The sequence below is a fragment of the Pinus tabuliformis genome, chromosome 7, assembly GCF_031772625.1.
Source record: "Pinus tabuliformis cultivar Carrire ecotype Pingquan chromosome 7, CPIR1, whole genome shotgun sequence".
In the NCBI taxonomy this organism is placed as follows: Eukaryota; Viridiplantae; Streptophyta; class Pinopsida; order Pinales; family Pinaceae; genus Pinus; species Pinus tabuliformis.
In genome coordinates, this window is record NC_142293.1 from 132,549,240 (window position 1) to 132,568,576 (window position 19,337).

Consider the following 19,337-nt stretch of genomic DNA (forward strand, 5'->3'; position numbering starts at 1 on the left):
TCAACTATGGTAGCAAGGTTTGGATCTAGATTTTCCCTAGTACAGTGAGTCTTCTTGGGAGCCAAAATTTTAACTTTTTTAACTGTTTTTTATGTACATTTCAAGAACAACTTCAAAAAATGATCTTAAGGGGCTTAAGATGAAATTTAAGGTTTCCTTAAAGTTTTATTAGACTTAGAATCGAGTCCCCTGTATGGTCGCCAATGATGTTATCACTCCAAAATATCTTTAGAAGTTGTTAAAGAAAGAAATGATAGAGGTAACCACAAACCAACTTTGGAGATCAGGATCTAGCCTTCCTAATCTCAGAGAGGGCTCTCTCTTTATGATTTAACCTTGTTTTAGTTAATTGATTTTAGGCTAGTTATGATTGTACTGGGGTTTTGATTTGAATTTGGGTGGTGGGATCACTTACTTAGATGAAAAAGGGTTGTCTTTTACCATTGGGCTATGGGGTCAAATGTCAGACAAACAGGACTGGATTACGTTCTAAAAACTGTGTCTACAGGGCAAGATAGGTGAGTTATTATAGATCTCAAAGGCTGGATGGTGAAGTGGTTTCTAATCGGATCCAGGGAGCAATTAAGGGTTCCTTAGGCTAGATTATGAAGAGAATGAAAGAGGTCAACCGGGATGGGAGAGCAATTAAGGGTTCTCAAATCTGGATATCAGAGGAAAACATATAAATGACTAAATGTGCAAAATAGAGTGTACTTACACAAGTTCTGAGTTATATTTCCAATTAATTCATTCAAATTTGGAAATAGATTTAAGTTTATGAAACACATAAGAAAGTAACAAAATCAGACAAAGAAGATACTTCACTGCAAATAGCTCATCTCATGAATCCTGTAATGCAATGTTTTTATTACTTGCTCTACTCTGTTGACTTGAAAATTGGTACAATCACCCTTAGGTTCAAGATCAAAATAACTCTACAAATGTATAGTAATCCACCCTCAATACTTCGAATTATGAAGTATTTATACAAAAAGGAATTTACAAAATATCTCAAACTGTATTGAGAACTAATCCAGGAAAAATAAATATCTTCATGCAAGAAGATAGAGACAACTATTGAACTGTTATTTGTTGTCCTTGTTATTTAGGTTCTGCTATCTTTTAAACTTTGATCTTTTGCCCTTTAAGCTGCTTGGTTGTTTGGTCTTCACGCTAGATGTTATATTTACTTATGACCTTTCATCTAATACACTTTCATCTACATTTCTTTATCTGCTTCCTCTGTTTAGTCTTTTAACTGTATGCTTTGTCACCTACTTTCATTTTTACCTTTTACTGTAAATCTTACTCACTCTTTCATGCTTCTGTGTTTTTAGTAAAAATGATTTTTACTAAAAGACACATGTAGAATACAAAATGTTTCTTGGAGAGTAGTTTGTAAGAATATTTTGTTGTGCTGGTGAAAATGATTTCATCTCTGTTTTAACATTTACTGTGTAAATTGTTTCCTTCTGCTCTATGATAATTGTCTTTTCCTTCTGAATAAAGCCTTTTGAATACATTTCCTTGCGAATCTTGGAGTAAATAGGTTTTGGAACTAGTATCAAAACTTGTATGTCCAATCTCTTGGCCTTGTTAATTACCTGCAAAATACAACAATTGTTAATAAGAACATAGGTTGGAAGGAGGTGATAATGGCTTCAGGGAATAGGGAAGTCTATGGAAAGAGTCCGGACTGTGTTCAAGAAGCAATCAGTGGTCAAATTTGGTTGCAGAGGCTTAGGGTGGCGCAAGAAGGTTTAGGCAGCTTTCACAGAGTGAATGAACGAAAAGAGTGAAAATGAGCATCTTCGGCCTTTTAACGGGTAACAGTTATATTTGGCACGGAATTTTATAAATGAATAGTGAGTGGTTTTGGCTTTTGGCAGGGAGGCAGTTTCAGGGGCCATCACACCGCTTTTGGCAGTCGGGCGGTATTTCTTTGAGAGCACGCAAGTTCACCTGGAACTACCACATAGCCAAAAAGGGCCTTTGAAAAATTGTCAATCTCGCATGCTCTCGTACATGTAAAGATCAGGAAAGGAATCAGCGCAATATTGATAAGCATCATCAGATCTGGGGGTGAAAGATCTAATGGCTATCGCGCAGTGAAGCTACACGGAGGGAAATAGGGCGGAGATTTGTGAGGCCCGGGGATTAATTACAACTTATTTGTAATTAATTAATGAATATGGTGCGGGTTAAAAATATAATGAGTGGGTTTAATACAGTGGGACCGGGGTTGTCTATAGTAGAGATTTGTTAACCGCACCAAGGGTGGTTGGTTAAAATATATAAAGCGAGATTATTGTATGAATAATGTAAGGGTTGAGTCTAAAAGGGTATCGGGTATGGTTTTTTGAATGGGGCCCGATACATTATTCAAACTTAGGATAAGAGGGTTTAGTGGGTTTTAAGCGAAAAATGTGAATTGGCGGAGTTAATTAAATAATGCGGGGGGGAGGAGACAAAACTTAGGATAAAGGGTCTTTATGGGTTTTTTATGGGTATTTAGGGAAATTAATAAGGGGAAAGTGACTTTTTCAAACGGGAATGGGTTTCACACTAGGGAAAAGGGGTTTTGGGTTGGGAAATGACCTTTGGAGGGTAATTTTCTAGGGAAATGTGTGAAACCAAAGGGCAAGGGTGAAAATGAAGGGAAAAGGGTATTTCATAAGAAATGATGGGATAATGGGGAAATTAGTAAGTATGTAGTGGGGGGTGAAATGAAATGAGGGGAAATTAATCAAATAAGCTTGTAAACATCATTTTACTCTCATAACTACTCCTGTATACTGAAACATAGGATTAAGCATGATAAATGTGCTTATTCTTTTAACAACCTTGTACTTCTACAACCTTTCTTCTACCTACCCTTTACTTACCCTAACATTTTTTCTTCACTTTATTGGGTGCATTTAAGCTAGTAGACCCTTTCTTTCCTTTTTATTTTGTCAAACAAACTATCTAATTGTAACCTTATATTTTCCAATGGCTCAGATTAAGCTTATGAGCACATTTTATTTCTCTACCTAACTACTGAACTGTCAAGATTAAACAGTTTGGCTATATCTTTATTCTCTAACTATAAACATGAAATTTAAAGAATGATTTAGTCAACATTAAACAGTTTGACTATCATGGGTTGTGGCATTTATGACAAGCTGTACACAACCATTATTTTGTACAGTAAAGTAAAAAGTAGTGGCACTTGGACTTGCACACTTTCATGATCTGTTTTTGTTTGGGGTTCATATTTTTTCATTTTTTAATCTTTTCTTATTCTTTTTTTCCTTTGATATTTCTTTTAGGACATACCCTCTTTACATTTTTTAATTTTTAATATGGAAAACATTTTGTAGAAAGCAAATTATGTACAACATTACAAGACTAACCATAGCCAATTCAAAATTATGAATTCTATTATTATAGGATCCTAACAGGAGGTCCCGTCATATCAGCAATCAGAGGAGTCTAGGGTATGGCGCAACAACGAAGGAAATTCACGGATCAGCGAATTTCGATTGAGTTAAATAAGCCAGGATTTTGCATCCTTTGTTAAATTGTCGAGAGAGACAAAGAGAAATTTAAAAAGGAATTTGATCTAAAACAAGGGTAGGTGAGGCCCCTTTCTCTCTCCTCCAAGGAGGACACATGGAAGCATCCGATTGGTTCCGATGTGGACACGCGGTAGGATCTGATCGATTTTGATAATTCCAAGTGGTTGTTGATGTAATCATGACGTGGTGGTATGGAGGGACACATGGCAGCCAGTTTTGGTGTTTTGAGGTGGCCTAATGGGCCATTTTTAGATGACACGTGTCACCACTCAGAAGATGCCACGTGGTGGCAATGATGTCACATCAGCAATCGGTGATCGAAGGTTTGCGATGGTTGGCACATTTGCTACAATGGGGAATCAACTATTTGAGGGCTAGCAGGTGTTCATGAAGTCTTAAGAAACCAAAGGCTAGGGCTTAGCAGAGGAGCCTATAGGTAATCGACAATCAATTCTTTATGATTGTTGGCATAAGCAGCATGAAGTAGAAATCCCCAATAAAAGGGATTTTTTGGTATTAAGTTTTTGTGTTTGAAACAAACATGAAACCAAAGGTCCATGGTAGAGCACTGAAAGACTTAGCGCCTTAAGGCCAAGCCTCATTTACCAACATCGATCCTTTGGTGAGAAGTGTGCAGTAAGGGCTAAGAGGAAGGAGCTTGAAAATCGGAGATCAATGATCACAGGTTTGTGATTGCTAGCACATTGGCCACAAATGAAAAATGTTGATATAGGGGGCTCTGATATGGTTGGCGCCTGGTCACCAAACCAAGTCCTATGGTGGAGATATAGTAGGGGTCTAATGCAAAAGGGTATAGACTTGACCAGACGTCAGTAATCGTCTATTTCATAGTGTTACACCACTACATGACACCGTGATGAAAAGATATGATATGATGGTTCAGGAAGCCATTAAAGATGTATGAATCGACAATTGTGGTCTTGAATGCATAACAATAAGGTTGATGGTTGAAGGATTCATGTGCACGCATTGTAAATATAAATGAAGAACAGAGACTCCATGAGGATGTACAACTAAATCTCTGCAATCCATAAATATGCATGGGGAACCTCTATGAAAAATGTAAGGGGGAATGAGAGTTAATACACATCATGGAGAGTTAGTTATATAATAGAGAAGTGATCGTCGCCCATCCTTATGAGTTTAATGAAACGACTGAACTATAGTTTGCATAAATTAGCAAAAGAATGGGGTGTCATGCCAGGGGTACATGCGTGGGTATAATTGATGATGACAATGAGTACATCAAGCCAAGAGAAGCACAGGAACAAAACAATGAATGTCCATTGAGGTAATGGTGAGCATGAGCATACTTGCAAGAGTGTAGAGCAGTGAGGTATGTATTAGCGAAAATTGTTGTAAGGTGTAGTGCTATGGTGAAATAGTGGAGAGCCCTGAGCAGAGAAAGTAGAGAACATAGCAAGTGTTATAGTGAGCAGCAAGAGGAAGACTACCACAAGTGTTCAAAAAGAAGAGTGCAGAAGTTGAATCTACAGACAACCATTAAGTTGGTATTTTACTTGTAATTTGAATGCCTCTGTTTTTAGTATGAAAATTATATGAAATAGTAAAATAGTCACAGTGGAATGTTGGTGCTTGCTAAACAAAAGAGGTTGGTTCCTCTAGGCAAGTTGGTACTTGCTAAACAAAAGAGGTTGGTGCATCTTGGAAATTTGGTGCTTGCTAAACAAAAGGGAGTTGGTGCCTCTAGTGAGTGGGTGCTCACAAACAAATAGATGTAATTAAGTTGGTGCTTAAATTACATCATAAAACAAACAACAAATTGGTGGTTTTTTCCCTCTAGGTTTCCACGTGAAAACACTGTGTCAAATGTATGTTGGTCATGAGATTGTTGTTTGAGTATGTGTTTTGAAAGTTTATAATATTTAATGCTTTATGGATGAATGCTTTCACATATGAAAGAACATAAGAAGGAACTATAAGCACAATAAGAAAAGAAAAGAAAGAGTTTCTTAAATTACTGATTCACCCCCCTTCTCAACAATTCCTTAATTCCAACAAAGGATACAATTTATCAATAGAGAATTAAGATGATTGAAATTATGTACAATCAACATTAGAAATAATTTCAAGAAAACATTTAATAAAAGGTAAGTTTGAGAAATTTATGCCAAGAACATTAATAGCAAGGAAAAATGTTACCTTGAGGCGAGTATTGGGAATATTGATGTAGAAATGTGTTCATTTAATGCAATTTATCATGTGCAAATAAAAAATCATAGATTGGATGCTAGTGCGTGAAAATATAATCATATTAATGCAATTATAATTAAAGGAGTGTTCTTGCCTATTTAAAGGAATCTCACATTCACTTTGACATTTGATCCACCATATATGCTCTACTATAGTCATCAACCTCTAATCACACTAATACATTAATTGTAAAATGTTTTCATCGCATTAGTTTTTTGTCATACGCACAACTACAAGGTATATGCTATTTTCATTCAATTCATATATCATAAAACCCCAAATTGATCCATATCAAAGGTATTTTAAACTACTTTTTAGGCTTAGATCAATTTAATAATTTTTTAATACATTCCACTAACGTTAAGACCGGATCAAGATGTTAGGTTTATGTGTATTATGGACCAGGTCAAACTAAGACTAATTCAGCACATTAAAATCCTCCCACTGTGCCTTTGACAAGATCGGTCTACTAACTATTCAAATTACATTCCACTCATGAAAATCAAATAAAACATAATTGATACAGGCCAAGGCAAGACTTCGATCAATAACAACACATTTTTCAAATAAATCGTTTAAACTGAGGTATTTGATTTCCCACCCTATAGGCAATTCCATAGGCACAAGCTAGGATGGCTGCAACAATTTCATGTGCAAGATGTGGCAAGCCTACAACAATTTGACAACTCCATTAGGTGATTGTGGCACGCCTATGACAAACTCTATAATCCTGGGAAACCTTTAACTTCTCTTCCCAAATTTTCTTCCATTTACATCACCACTTCCTCAGGCACCTCTGCAACATTTGTAACACCTCAGATGTAGCTACATAACTCAAATCGTCATCCACAAGCTCATCAATGCAAAATTTGTTGGTTGACTCCACATGGTTGACATGATGAGCCTCAGCATTGCAACAAGAATGTTGCAACTCCCAAGGCTACCAACTTTAATTATCAACCCGGGGTTCATACAAACTTAAGAGGTATCGGCACTATATGTGCAGCATACAATGTGTCCTTCCTTTGCTGTCATGAGAGAAAATAAATGATGCCTATTTGCAGGAATGAAAGACTGAATTTAAAAATGCTTGTAAAGTAACATGAAATCCTATATCTACTTATTAACACACTTTGCTTGCAAAAGAACCCTATTTTAACCCTATTTGTCACATGTAATGTTTTAACTAATCTAGGCATGAAATTTGATCTAGAGAGTACTAACTGTTGTGTGCATGTATAAATATAAAAGAGCTCATTTTTTAAATCTTTTTGCTTTATAAATGAAAATGCTAATATTTACTTGATCCTTGGCAGGGGAGACAGGTGTGGAGGAAGAGGGGTATAATGATTTTGATGGCTTGGAGGTTAAGTAGGGGCCTAATCCCAACATCAATGATGATTTTTCTCAATTCAGGCTCAAAATAGGCCGCTACAAGATTTCGTACAAGATGTACTAGTTCTCCTACAGGATCCCCTAGTTCTCCTACAAGATCCCCTATTTTACTACAGGATATTACATATTTACTATACGAAATTATAATTCATCGAATGACCAAGAAAATAAAATCCAAATTAGATGGGAAAACTTTTCTTATTGACTAGGATGTCTTAGGCCCCCATTCCAAGTGGAATCACTCAAAAATACCTCTGTTAACCCATGTTAAAAAGTAGTAGAAAATTACTAGTCAAAAATCTAAAAATTCGAGAACTAGTGAGCTAGTAAATCTATAAATTTCCTAACCTAATCAAGTACAAATTCATTGGGGTAATTTTTGTTATGAACTAGAATGTTTTTGTGATCTAATGTAAGTGGAACCATCTCGATTGAATCTCGTTAGCATTCTCTAAAAAGTATCAGATATTTACTGCTAGTTGTCACAAAGGAGTTCCAAAAATCTAGATTTGGGAATAAGAAGACTAATCCAAGTAGCTCAATGATTACTATGACCTTCCAAATATTTTCCAACAAAGAAATGATGCTTGTGATCCTGCAAAATAACTTACATCAACCATTTAACCCAATCCTACAACAAGAAATCATTAATACTAAATGCAGAAGTAGAAAGAAACAAAAACAAGAGATGCATGTGAATAAGAAGTGAAAATAAGGAAAAAAAATGATACAAGAGGGCTTTGAGGCTCCTGGGATGGCCAAGCCCAAGGAAACTCAGAGACCTATGGAGGAGAACAATATTTAGAAGCTAAACATGACACCAATATTCATTATTTTCATCAATACAATTACATCCTTGCAAGAAAATACAATGGAGCCATAGAAATACAAGTTCTCTCCACAAGAACACGAATGAAAAAATCTATCTAAAGGAAAATTCGACTTGGTACTTATACAAAATGATTAGGAATCATTCCCCATGAATGGAGGAAGCTTTCCCCACCAAAATCCCTTCATTAGTGGATCTGGTTCCCAATACTAGGAATCTGCATTAAGTGGAAGGGAACACATTCCTAGATTTTCTCAATCATTGGAGTTCCAAAATCTATACCATAATTCCATAATATGTTGTTGATTTATTATTTAATAGTGATCCTCATGTAGTAGGGAGAAAGCCCCTAAGTCATCTCCTCCTCCAAATCTTCATAATCTTCCTAATATTCTCATAATATTCTACAAAAATAAATAATATTAGGCACAAATATGCAGCTATTCATAAACCTTCCTAATGAATATATTAAAGTTAAAAATGCATTATCTAATGCAAAAAGATAGGTTTAATGCATTGAAGGATGGTCATAGGCCTTAATTTTGTTAGAAAAATATTATATATGACAGAGAAATGCAAGACATATAATATGCAGAAAAAAAACAAACACATAAAACCAGAGAGACACAGATATACGTGGTTCACCTAGTTTGGGCTATGTCCACCCTAAACAGCCAGTCCTTCCTTTCTATTATCTAGCAAAATGAAGAGACACAACCTACAATAGATCCATTGTCATATCCTCTATTTTCTCTCACAGTCTCACCTCTCCGTTTCTCACTCTGAGAATGCACATATATTCCACAGCCTCAATACAATACCCTCATACAAAGAGAGGGGTTGCCTTCTAGGGAAAAAAACCATAAACTAAACATAAATTCTATTGTCAGATCATCCGCCTAATGAATGGCCCAGATTGACTAGAAATTACTATTCTTTTACAAGGCAATTTTACATATGTTTTTAGCTTTGGGGGCACTGCCCCCAAAACCCCTGCCGGGGGACCGTTGGCCCCTGGACCCCCCAGCTAGTGGGGATGGCCCCCCCCGAACCCCCGCGGGGGTACAAGTCCCCCCTGCACCCCCCCGTGTGGAGGGGTGTACAATCTTCCTCGGGTATACATCCGGCTGAAACAAAGACCTCTGAATTAGGATGATAATCATGCTCCACACCCAAAAAATTTATGTTTAATTTAGAGGCATGGGCCTTAATTTATGTCTAATTTAGAGGCCCATCAGACGTCAATGTCAACACCATGTTGCGAGCAATCTCCCCCTTTATCATTGATAGATACCTATAGCCACATCACCAAACCGATCTTCATTCATATTTAGCTAGCTACTCTCACTTTTCCCCTTTGACATCAATGGGAAAGGGTGACCAAGCCTCACTTAAAACACCCTACAGGCACTAACGAAACTCTATTGATACCAACTATTTTACTGATGAAACATGATAAACAACATTCTTACAAAATAGGCATTAGAATCAAGAAAATATATTGCTAATTCTAGTAACTCCTACAACAATAACAATAAGGCCAATTATTCCAACACCATGATCTTCCTCTCGTCAAATATGCTTCTCCTGAACATGTATTGGGGTTGCAGTCATCTTCTTCAATTTGTTGTAGAACAACCTTCTACTGCTCTTCAACAAGTCTCCTTTCCACTTGAAAGAGACTAAACCACTAGACCAAGGACTCAAAACAACCCATGTCCAAATAATGAACATATAGTACAAGGCTTCATTATCAAAGTACAAGACTATATCAATGACACCCAAAATCCTATGCATGGTTGAAATATGACTCACTGTTATACATGCCAAAACTCAACAATCTCCTACTTATGGATGAACCAAAGATTTTATTCTATGCATAACTGGTACAAGGGAATTTTCAACCAATTTTTCCAAATCATAAACAAATAAACGCATATGGTTCATCTACAACTTTCTACTGATGTATACAATATGATATACAACAAAAGAGTCAGCAAAAACAAAATGAAAATGCATAAAACCCTTGAGACCCTAATGTATGCATACCTCCCCCTAATCTCATTATACATTCTTGTTGATATAATATCCTTATTGATCCCATAGGCCTAATCATGTTAGTAGACTCTTGATCACGCCTTTTTGTTATTGCTACTCAAGTGGATTAACTCATGATGCTACCGTATTACTACCATGTGCTCTACATGAGACCATGCAAACCTCATACTCTTATTTTGCAAACATTTCTAAATATCTACCAGGTAACAAAGGATTGTTGTGGGGACTAGTAGCTCCCACATGAAATCTAAAGAGGAAGAGATGTTCTTAAATTCGATTATTTTGCTTACTCTCCCCTTCAACATGTACACACCTTTTGGGGTTCTAATTCCTTTGACAATCACTCTCTTTAACCCTTCTTTCTGAATGCAACAAATGTTGGAGTTGAAGATCACCGCTTGGCCTCCATCTACCATACCACTCATGCTCAAAATTTTATGCTTCAGTCCTTCTACCAACAACACATCAACTACTATTGTCTTACTATCACTACAATTCACCTTTCCATTTCCCAACACCTTCACAGGTGTATTGTCTCCGAGAATGACATGGCCATCTTCGGTATTCCTTGAGGAAATAAAACTACTCTTGTCCCCTAACATATGATGGGCAATACCAGTATATTAGTACCATTGAACATCATCATCAAACGTAAAAAAGGAAGTACCACATTTTACTTGTTGCTCCTCATTCTTTTTCAACACTATGGTAGGCTCCTTCTTAGTATGTACATTCTCATTTTACTTCCTACTAGGACTTCTTTGGATTAATTGTCCTTTTTGTCTATTTTTTCTTGAAAAATAGAACAACTTGCAATCTCTTCGCCATGTGACCAATATTATCACAAATAAATCACCTTACATGTCTGAGATATGAGGTAGGATGGTCAAATATTTTCCTTGAATTAATCATGCTTCTACTCCATGCACAAGATCTGCAATCAACCACCTTGTAGCCAAATAGGTTACATGAGAAAAATTAACCATTAAATGCATTAGTATACCTAATGGATGGTAATATGTTTTGATGTCCTTACTACCCATACTTTTTCATACTCTCTTGATCAGATATGAAATTTTGGCTTCTATAACTGACTGCAACATGTCCATAGTTATGGAAAATATAACACCCGATTTCATCCATCAAGGGAGAAAAGTGGTTTTGTCTCCTCCTCTAAAATATACCAAACTCATCTCTTGGAGTGAGAAGTCTTCTAGACATAGTTTCTCCTTTAAGTACTATTCTTGACTACTGGATCATTTGCTTCTTTCTTCCTTTGCTACTCATGCATCTACCATATCCTTTTATAGGATGTTTGAGTTTTGCATCATTATTTGCATGTGCTTGTGAGATTAACTCTCCCATATGAAATCCAAGACTAGATCTCTTCAATGGAGATATTTGGCTCTTAAGCATGATGTCCAAGAGTCTCATACTCTTCTCCTACTTGAGCGGATTCTATTTCTCTTCAAGCTACTTCCTTAATGGACAACCTCAAAATCAAGTTTTTTAATACAATATTTTTTTATTTTTTTTTGTTGGCTTCTCATCACATCTTCAATCCTTTTAAACTCCTACAATTAGATCTTCAAACTCACTATTTATTCTCTAAGCTCATTCTCATTTTCATACAAAGTCTACATCAAATTTACTTGATCTTTGTTCACAGTAGTTAGTTTCCCTACTTCAATGGATATTTTATTAATCACAATCATAACTTACTCAAGTTCAACTTTAAGAACCATTATATCATCATCCTAACTTATCAGATATGAATGGTTATTCTCAGAACTGTCTAATGCATAATTTAGAAATAACTCATCGACACTTTTACCTTCAGATCCATGTTGCTGCAATACATCTATTTCTCTTTCATCTTCATCTTCTAATTTCTTCACTTGAATATTAGCTATGGAACTCACACTAGGGGGATGGACCTCATTAGGTTGTGACTCTTCCCTTTGAGAGGCCTTCTTCTTCATTTTCTTTTTGTTATTGTTCTCTTGCTCTCTATTGTTGCTAATGTTGTTGCCTCCATACAACACCTAGAATCTATCCCATATTTATTTAGTGGATGTCATATCCACTATCTTCTCTAGATCTATATTAGGGAGATGATCATATATCAAACATTTCAGTTGGGCATTCTGCTGCATCACTTTTGTTGGGATAGGTTCTTTTCCACAACCTTCACACACTATCTTCTAAATGTCAGATCCATAATATAATAATTTAGATTTAACCTTTTCATGCAATACTTGATAATTTGTAGCACTGAGTATTGACACTCCTTGATGATCCATCGAAGTTACTTTTTTTTTTGTAAAATTTCACCAAATCTACCTTCTAGCGATTGATTTGCACCCAAAGACACCCACTCTGATACCAATTGTTGGGAAATTGACAATACTAAGAGGGGGGAGGGGGTAAAATAGTATTTTGCTTGATGGATAACAAATTTTCCCTTTTCTTTACAAACCATTAACTAATTCAATCATAGTTGACTAGCATCATATATTTAATCATCAAATATTGCATGCATACATCATAAACACAATATAAAGATGAAATCAACACATGAACACATACACATAAGCACTAGATGTTAGGTGGAAACACTTTTGAGAGAAAAAACATTGTCTTCTTATCATTGTCTTCTTCTTATTAATAAATCTTCTTTACATCATGCACTAGCCACCATGAGTGTGTAAGCCCTAACTTGCGATGCACGCAGGCCATCACTCACTCTAAGCCAATACGTAATGGAAGCCACCACTTCCAACTATACACAAATCCCAACATTCTGCAAGCCCCAACCTCTAGTAGTTTCCTAGGAAACCACCACTCTTAATTTCTCAAGCTGCAACATGAAGGAGCCACCATTCCCTGAATCAACAAGCCACCACTTGCCCATTGAAGACCCTAACCTTCAAATCTTTATTGACAACATTTCATCCATTTTCAAACCAGGCCCGTGAACTTTGCACTCAAACATTTATATTCCTCGTTTTACAATTTTGAGACTTGATCCATATAATTGTCTCTACACAATATAAATACAAAACATTGCTAAACCCTAGCACTCAAACTCCATCTTATCCTCTACTCATCATTCTTAATCAATAACTTAAGAAAAACTTTGTCTCTCATACAACCATACATTATTAACAGGTATACATGACATCAAACTCATAAGTAAACCTCTGTCTCTTTTCATACATCAATAACAACATATATCTCATCTTTTGAGTTTTCATGACTCATTATTTCTACCATTGCTTTTAGTTTTTCTGGTATGCATGTTTGTTTTTTGTTATTCTGTTATGCATGTTTGGTTTAAAAAGTTTTAGTAAAAATATAATAATTTTCAAATTAAATATATATATATATATAAATATAAATAATATTCAAGAATATAATTAAAAATGTTTTATAATTTTCAAATCAAAATAAATAAATATACGTTAAATTTATTACAATTATTATAATTATAAATGCTTTTTATAAATCCAAGATGTATTTTAGAAATTTTTTAGAGTTTTATTTTGCTATATGAAAATAGTTATGATAGGTTTTCTTATTATAATTAAAAAAATAATATGATATGTTTTTTATTATATTAAAAAAATATATATATTTTATGTTATTATAATTGTGATTATTCTAATTAAATATTAAAATTAAATTATAAAATTAATTAAAAATAGTTGTTAAAAAATTATTGGTTTAAAGAAGTAAATATATTCTATTGTAAATACATTAATAAGATATAAATCTTTATGGAAACTAAAACTTTGAGTGGAAAATATTAAAGTAACATCTTAATTTTTATGGATTTTTTTTTAATATTATAGGGATTTATGATCTTTATTTTATAGTTTTTTTATGGATTTTTTTTTTTAAGTTTTATAAAAAAATTATTTTCTTTAAAAAACACATTCAAAGATAAATTCTTAAGCTTTTCATTTTCTATATCATGATTTTGTCTCGAATTTTCTTAATTCTTAGCCAGAATATAATTTTTTAAGAATTGAGTCAAAAGAAAAAAGAAAAATATAAATTTTTATTCTGGAATTCTTTTAGGTCCTACATGAAATTTATTTGTCCAAAAATTAACACAAAACAAAAAAATAAAAATAAAAATAATTATCATTTTCTATAGAATTCTCTGGGGTCGTACGGGAATTTATTCTATTCGTCTCTTTATCAAAGTTACTGTCATAGTCTCTCTCCACCTGGTATTACATTATCTTTATCGAGCTTCGCGTTCAATAATCATCTCAACTTTAACTTTAATTTCACTTGGAATTTAGAGATATATCCCTAACCTCAACAAATGAAACAATCGTCTCAAACACTTGACTTAGGCGTCAAGCAAAGCTACTTTATCCGTGATTCCGGGAAACTTTGATCGTTTTACCAGTAGTCCCACCTGTGTGCAACTCTGTTATAACTTTACTCTTCATCCCCGGGAAACTTGAATGTTAAATCTGTCCAACTTTGTTATAAATAGTTGGAGGGAATTAGCTCATATTATTGATGGGAGGGGAGGAATAATAATAGTTATTGTTATCAAGACGTTGGGAGAAATTGTGTGTTATATATTGTCTTTTGAAATGGCTCCTTGGCAACGATAAACTCAGTTGCCTGCTTCGCATGCCTTTGTGGCATTGCCTTTGCACAGTTTGAGTTCAGTGAAGGTATTTCCGGATCTGTTAGTTTTCCTGATGTAGCATTTGCTTGCATAGGAAATCTCGCAGTATTCTTTACTAGTCTATTAAGAGGGAGGCTCGACCTCGAGAATGGTGCCAGAGATGTTCTGGCCACCAATAGAGGTCCCCAGCTCGTGAAGACAAATGAGTCTGAACACCATGGATGGACAACATGTAATGGTGATGGTGAAGTTGAAGGTAATGCTGATGGTAATGGTGGAAGGAAATATAAAGATGCCGCCGTTCTAATGTTGTCAGACAACACGTCCGATCCTTCAATCAAACATTTCATGAGGTATATCCAATATTCACATGGTGTCCACTCCATCCTACTCAAATGCCTTCCTCTCGGAGAGGCGACCGATGACTGGGCTAAGATCAAGTGCCATCAGCATTCCTGCGGGTGCATTTTGTTGTGGACAGAGGAGGAAGAGATAAGAATGATGGTCGCACGTAGGATACCCGGAACACTGAAACAGCTGTCTGATTCCGTCTGCCTACTGCCATCTGAGGGGTGCCTGACAAGAGGTTGCCATGGGGGCAGTTCCTATATCCAACTCCATAGGAAAGTAATTGCGCCTGACATGCGCTGGAGATAGCCATATAACACCGCGGGTCTTTTTTTTTCTTCTCTAATCATTACCGTGCGCCTTTTATATGGCTATCTCCGGCGCATGTCACGGCTCAATTACTTTCCTATGGAGTTGGATATATGTGACCAGGGCCTGTTGCATGTGAAGGAATCCGGTAGTGAAGAATCCCCTGCTACGACATTCCGTGAAATACAAGTGGAGGATAGTGATGCTGAGGCTGAGGCTGCGCGGAGATTGAAAGTGGGGGAGCCCAAGGCGGAATCCTGTGCTGAAATACATGTTGATATCAAGGACACTGTGCAGCAGAGGTTGACAGAGGAGGGATCCAGGGCGAAATCCCTTAATGTCGTCTGTCAAATACTTGAGCCTCCCGGTGGTTGGTTTCGTCTCCTTGATGGCGATAAGTTGAGAATGCGTGGGTATGGAGAAATACATCGATCGGAGCGGAGAATCAGGGGCGCGGGTAACAACAGCCCTAATAGAAGAAAGCTACACCGGTTTCTCGTTATTAGTGCAAAGATCTATAGAAATAATGGGAGTTGTCTATAATGCAACTTTTTGAGATTCCGGTGACGGAATCCGGCGGAAGAAATTGAGATGAAATCATGATTTGTTGCAGTTAAAATGGTTTTTTAACTGCATATTCGGATTCAGCACCCTGAAAAACCCCTGGGACGGTTTCATTGTGCAGAAATTCGTTATCAAACTTGGATTCCAATAAATTACTGCCGGATTTTCACCGGAAAAAATCACCGGAAAGGCTTTCAAAAAGTCGCTTTAAAGACTACTCCGAAATAATAGTGAATGTTTTACTGACAGGGTGGTTAAGAGTGGATGGTTTGTCTAGCTCTCTCATCGCTAGACGGGTCGTCCGCGACTATCTTGTTGATAGTAAAGGAACGGGTTTTGCTGCCGATGCGTTTCTGACTGAGGGTAGAATCAAGTGTAATCAGAGCAGTGTTTGCCAAGTTCTTTGGTTTAGAGGTAAGATTCTAGGCGTGAGAACGTTAGCGTATGTGGTAGGGTGTGTTAACTTGATCTGCTCCATCGGTTGGGTTGTATTGATTGCAAATGAAGGAAGTGTTGGCAAAGGGTATGTGATACACTCGACGCCACCCTCTAAATATAGAGTGATTGTAGTATTAGTGGGCATTGGGATTGCTTTGCTCATGGACTCCTGGGGATTGCTTTTTCTGTTTTCATCAAAAGAAGGTCTATCTAGCATGGGAATAAGAGAATTAAGCGAAAATAAAATTAAGAAAAAGATTCGTATGGTTTGTGGCATGATGGTTCTGCAGATACTATACATTGTAGCAGGTTGCGTAGTAGTAGTAAAAGGTTTGGGCATGCAGAAGAGCTCAGGTTGCGTAGTAGTAAAAGGTTTGGGCATGCAGAAGAGCTCCGGGAAAGGGAGATGGGTATATAGTGCTCTCCATATTCTGATTTGGGTCAAGTGGGGAATTGGTAGTTATCTTCTGGGTGACCGCGATGATAGAGTGAGGTTGGATTCAACGGGCAAAGAAAGAGTGCACTATTATCCACTAAAGCATGATTCAACGGACAAAGAAAGACGTTTCATAAACAGCTTCTTTGTAGATTTGGTGTTTAGCCACGGGGTTATGGTGTACTCTACTGCATTCCTGCTCAATGCTATATTAGCTGGAGTGAGAGGCAAATGGGAATCATAGTGTTGCTTTTGTATGGAAGTATTGTATTGAATCATAGTGTTGCTTTTCAATCATAGTGTTGCTTTTGTATGGAATCTTTTTAAGAAGCTTGCAGTCATACTTTGAAGTCATTTTGACGATTGTTTTCGTTTGAATTGATGTTTTAAATTTAAAATCATTTTATCCTCTTTTTATCCAAAATCACATAGCTCCTTTTCTATGTTTTCCTTGCATGGCCTTTGGCTTTTTAACTTGAATAACAAATTAAATACTTTTTCATCTAATTAAAATATGTTTTTTTTAATATTTATGAAAGTAACCAATTTTTTAATAAATAAAATTATAGTTTAAAAATGTTTAGGACAAAAAAACATATATATAATAATGATTAACTTAATAAAAATAAATTTTTAATTAAGGAAAAAACTTTATAGTGGATGAAAATAACATGTCACACTCCCTTGCTATACAAGTAAAGTAAATTGGTTTATCTACCATGCATAAACTATACATGCGATCCATATTAATATTTCTTGAATACACACTTTTGTAATATCTACATGTGTCTCGGTTTATCGAGCAGCACAGTTTCAAGTTTTGCTTTTATACATAAATATGGTTACACACATACTTACACACTCTATATAATGGTTATGCTGATTATATATTTGCCTCCTTTCAATGCTATCACCCATTTCAAAGGTTCGTTAATAGTTGAACGTTGACAAAGTTTGATGTAATGGCATAATACAACTCTGCGGTTGCAAATGCGGGATCTATACAACGCATGGAGTGGTTGTCAATCTTAAATGCTGGATTTATGGCAATTGCTGTCGAACTTCAGTTTATAATCCCAAGATATCCGAAACTGTGCGTTGAACCCGCTGGCAACATCACCATCGTCCATTTGGATGGATGAACGGTCAGCTGGCAACCCGCCATGTGACTACGCGTGCCCGGGGCTCCAAGCGCCATACGGCCGGATACCTTGGGCTTGCCATTTCGCGCCTGATCTTTCCCGAACTCCAACGAGCCATCGAACGGTGGTAAGAGGCTGCTCCGGATCGAGGGTTAAGATTGCGCCACGATGTGGTAAGGCGGATGAGATATCTGTAAGAGGTGTGTTTCCCTTTTTCGACTGATTCTATTTTTCATTTTAGTGTGACTGTGCCGCTCACAGCACTGTGGCGATTACATTGTTCTGAAATCCTTCTTACTCCAGCAACTTCGCGCCTCGGCTTCAGGTAAATATAAAGTTTCACATTGAGGTGTTTTATAAAGTTTCTATTGTCGAAAATGAAGAACACGGTTATGTGAGTAACATGAAACTTTATAGATGTCAACCTCCATATACGTAAATATATTGTCTACTTAACCAATAGAAGCAATAAATTAAGGGCACTACTATGGAGAAATATAAACCACAAAAACTAAAATAGGGGAAATAAAAATATTGAACTTATACAAGCTTTTTTCTAGAATCAACTTAATTACCAAATAAATTTCTTTCCTAGCCTTATACTGAAATCCAAACCACTTGAGAATTCCATTGTTTCTTGTTTCTTTTTTTTCATGCTTAAGCATAGCATTCATATGCTTCAAATATGTTTTTGTACTGAATTCAATTGGACTTAAATATAATCAGAGTCTTGCAATTCTAAGTTTAACCATCAATGTTTTATTGTGATTCGATGGATACATTGACTCTAGTACATTAAATATAGTAAATATATACATGCATATTTCCTCAACCTCTCCAATCTTTTCTATCATAACTCCTCCCCAACATTGTTCAAATGCGGTAGTTTCATTAATAAACCACCCATTAACTATGGAGAGTGCTAATGTACAAAGGCTATCAATTTTGGACTTGATTTTTCTTACTAACTATGTCATATTTGGAGTCCATTATGTTGGGTTTTTATTTACTCATTTGCTAGAAGACTATTGTATCATTTCCTTAACCTAGATAAAAATTTCTAGTATAATTGAAGGAGCCAAGAAATCTTTGTAATTGAGTTTTATTAAGGATAACATCGAGCAAAGGTTTTAAATCCCAAAAACTCTACGTCTGTGCTAGTTATATGCATCATACTTTAAGATAATGCTAACCAATATTTATAGAATCTCTCATAAAATTGTTCCAAATGGTTTGTATGTCCTTTTAAACCCTTGGAATATATATATATATATATATATATATATATATATATATATATATCTGAGGGATTCCCCGAAAGATAATCCATTTATTTTTGGAGAATCATTTATACCAAAAGGAATTACCT

At 35.8% G+C, this 19,337-nt stretch overlaps 1 protein-coding gene across 1 annotated transcript; it reads left to right on the plus strand.

Moving 5' to 3' along the window:
* The first annotated feature begins 14,631 nt into the window (after positions 1-14,631).
* LOC149246112 (uncharacterized) lies at positions 14,632-17,059 on the plus strand. The gene is made up of 2 exons (XM_089455642.1): positions 14,632-16,720; positions 16,763-17,059. The coding sequence occupies exon 1, from the start codon at positions 15,464-15,466 to the stop codon at positions 15,929-15,931; it is 468 nt and encodes a 155-aa protein (XP_089311768.1). The 5' UTR covers positions 14,632-15,463; the 3' UTR covers positions 15,932-16,720; positions 16,763-17,059.
* Positions 17,060-19,337: the final 2,278 nt, after the last annotated feature.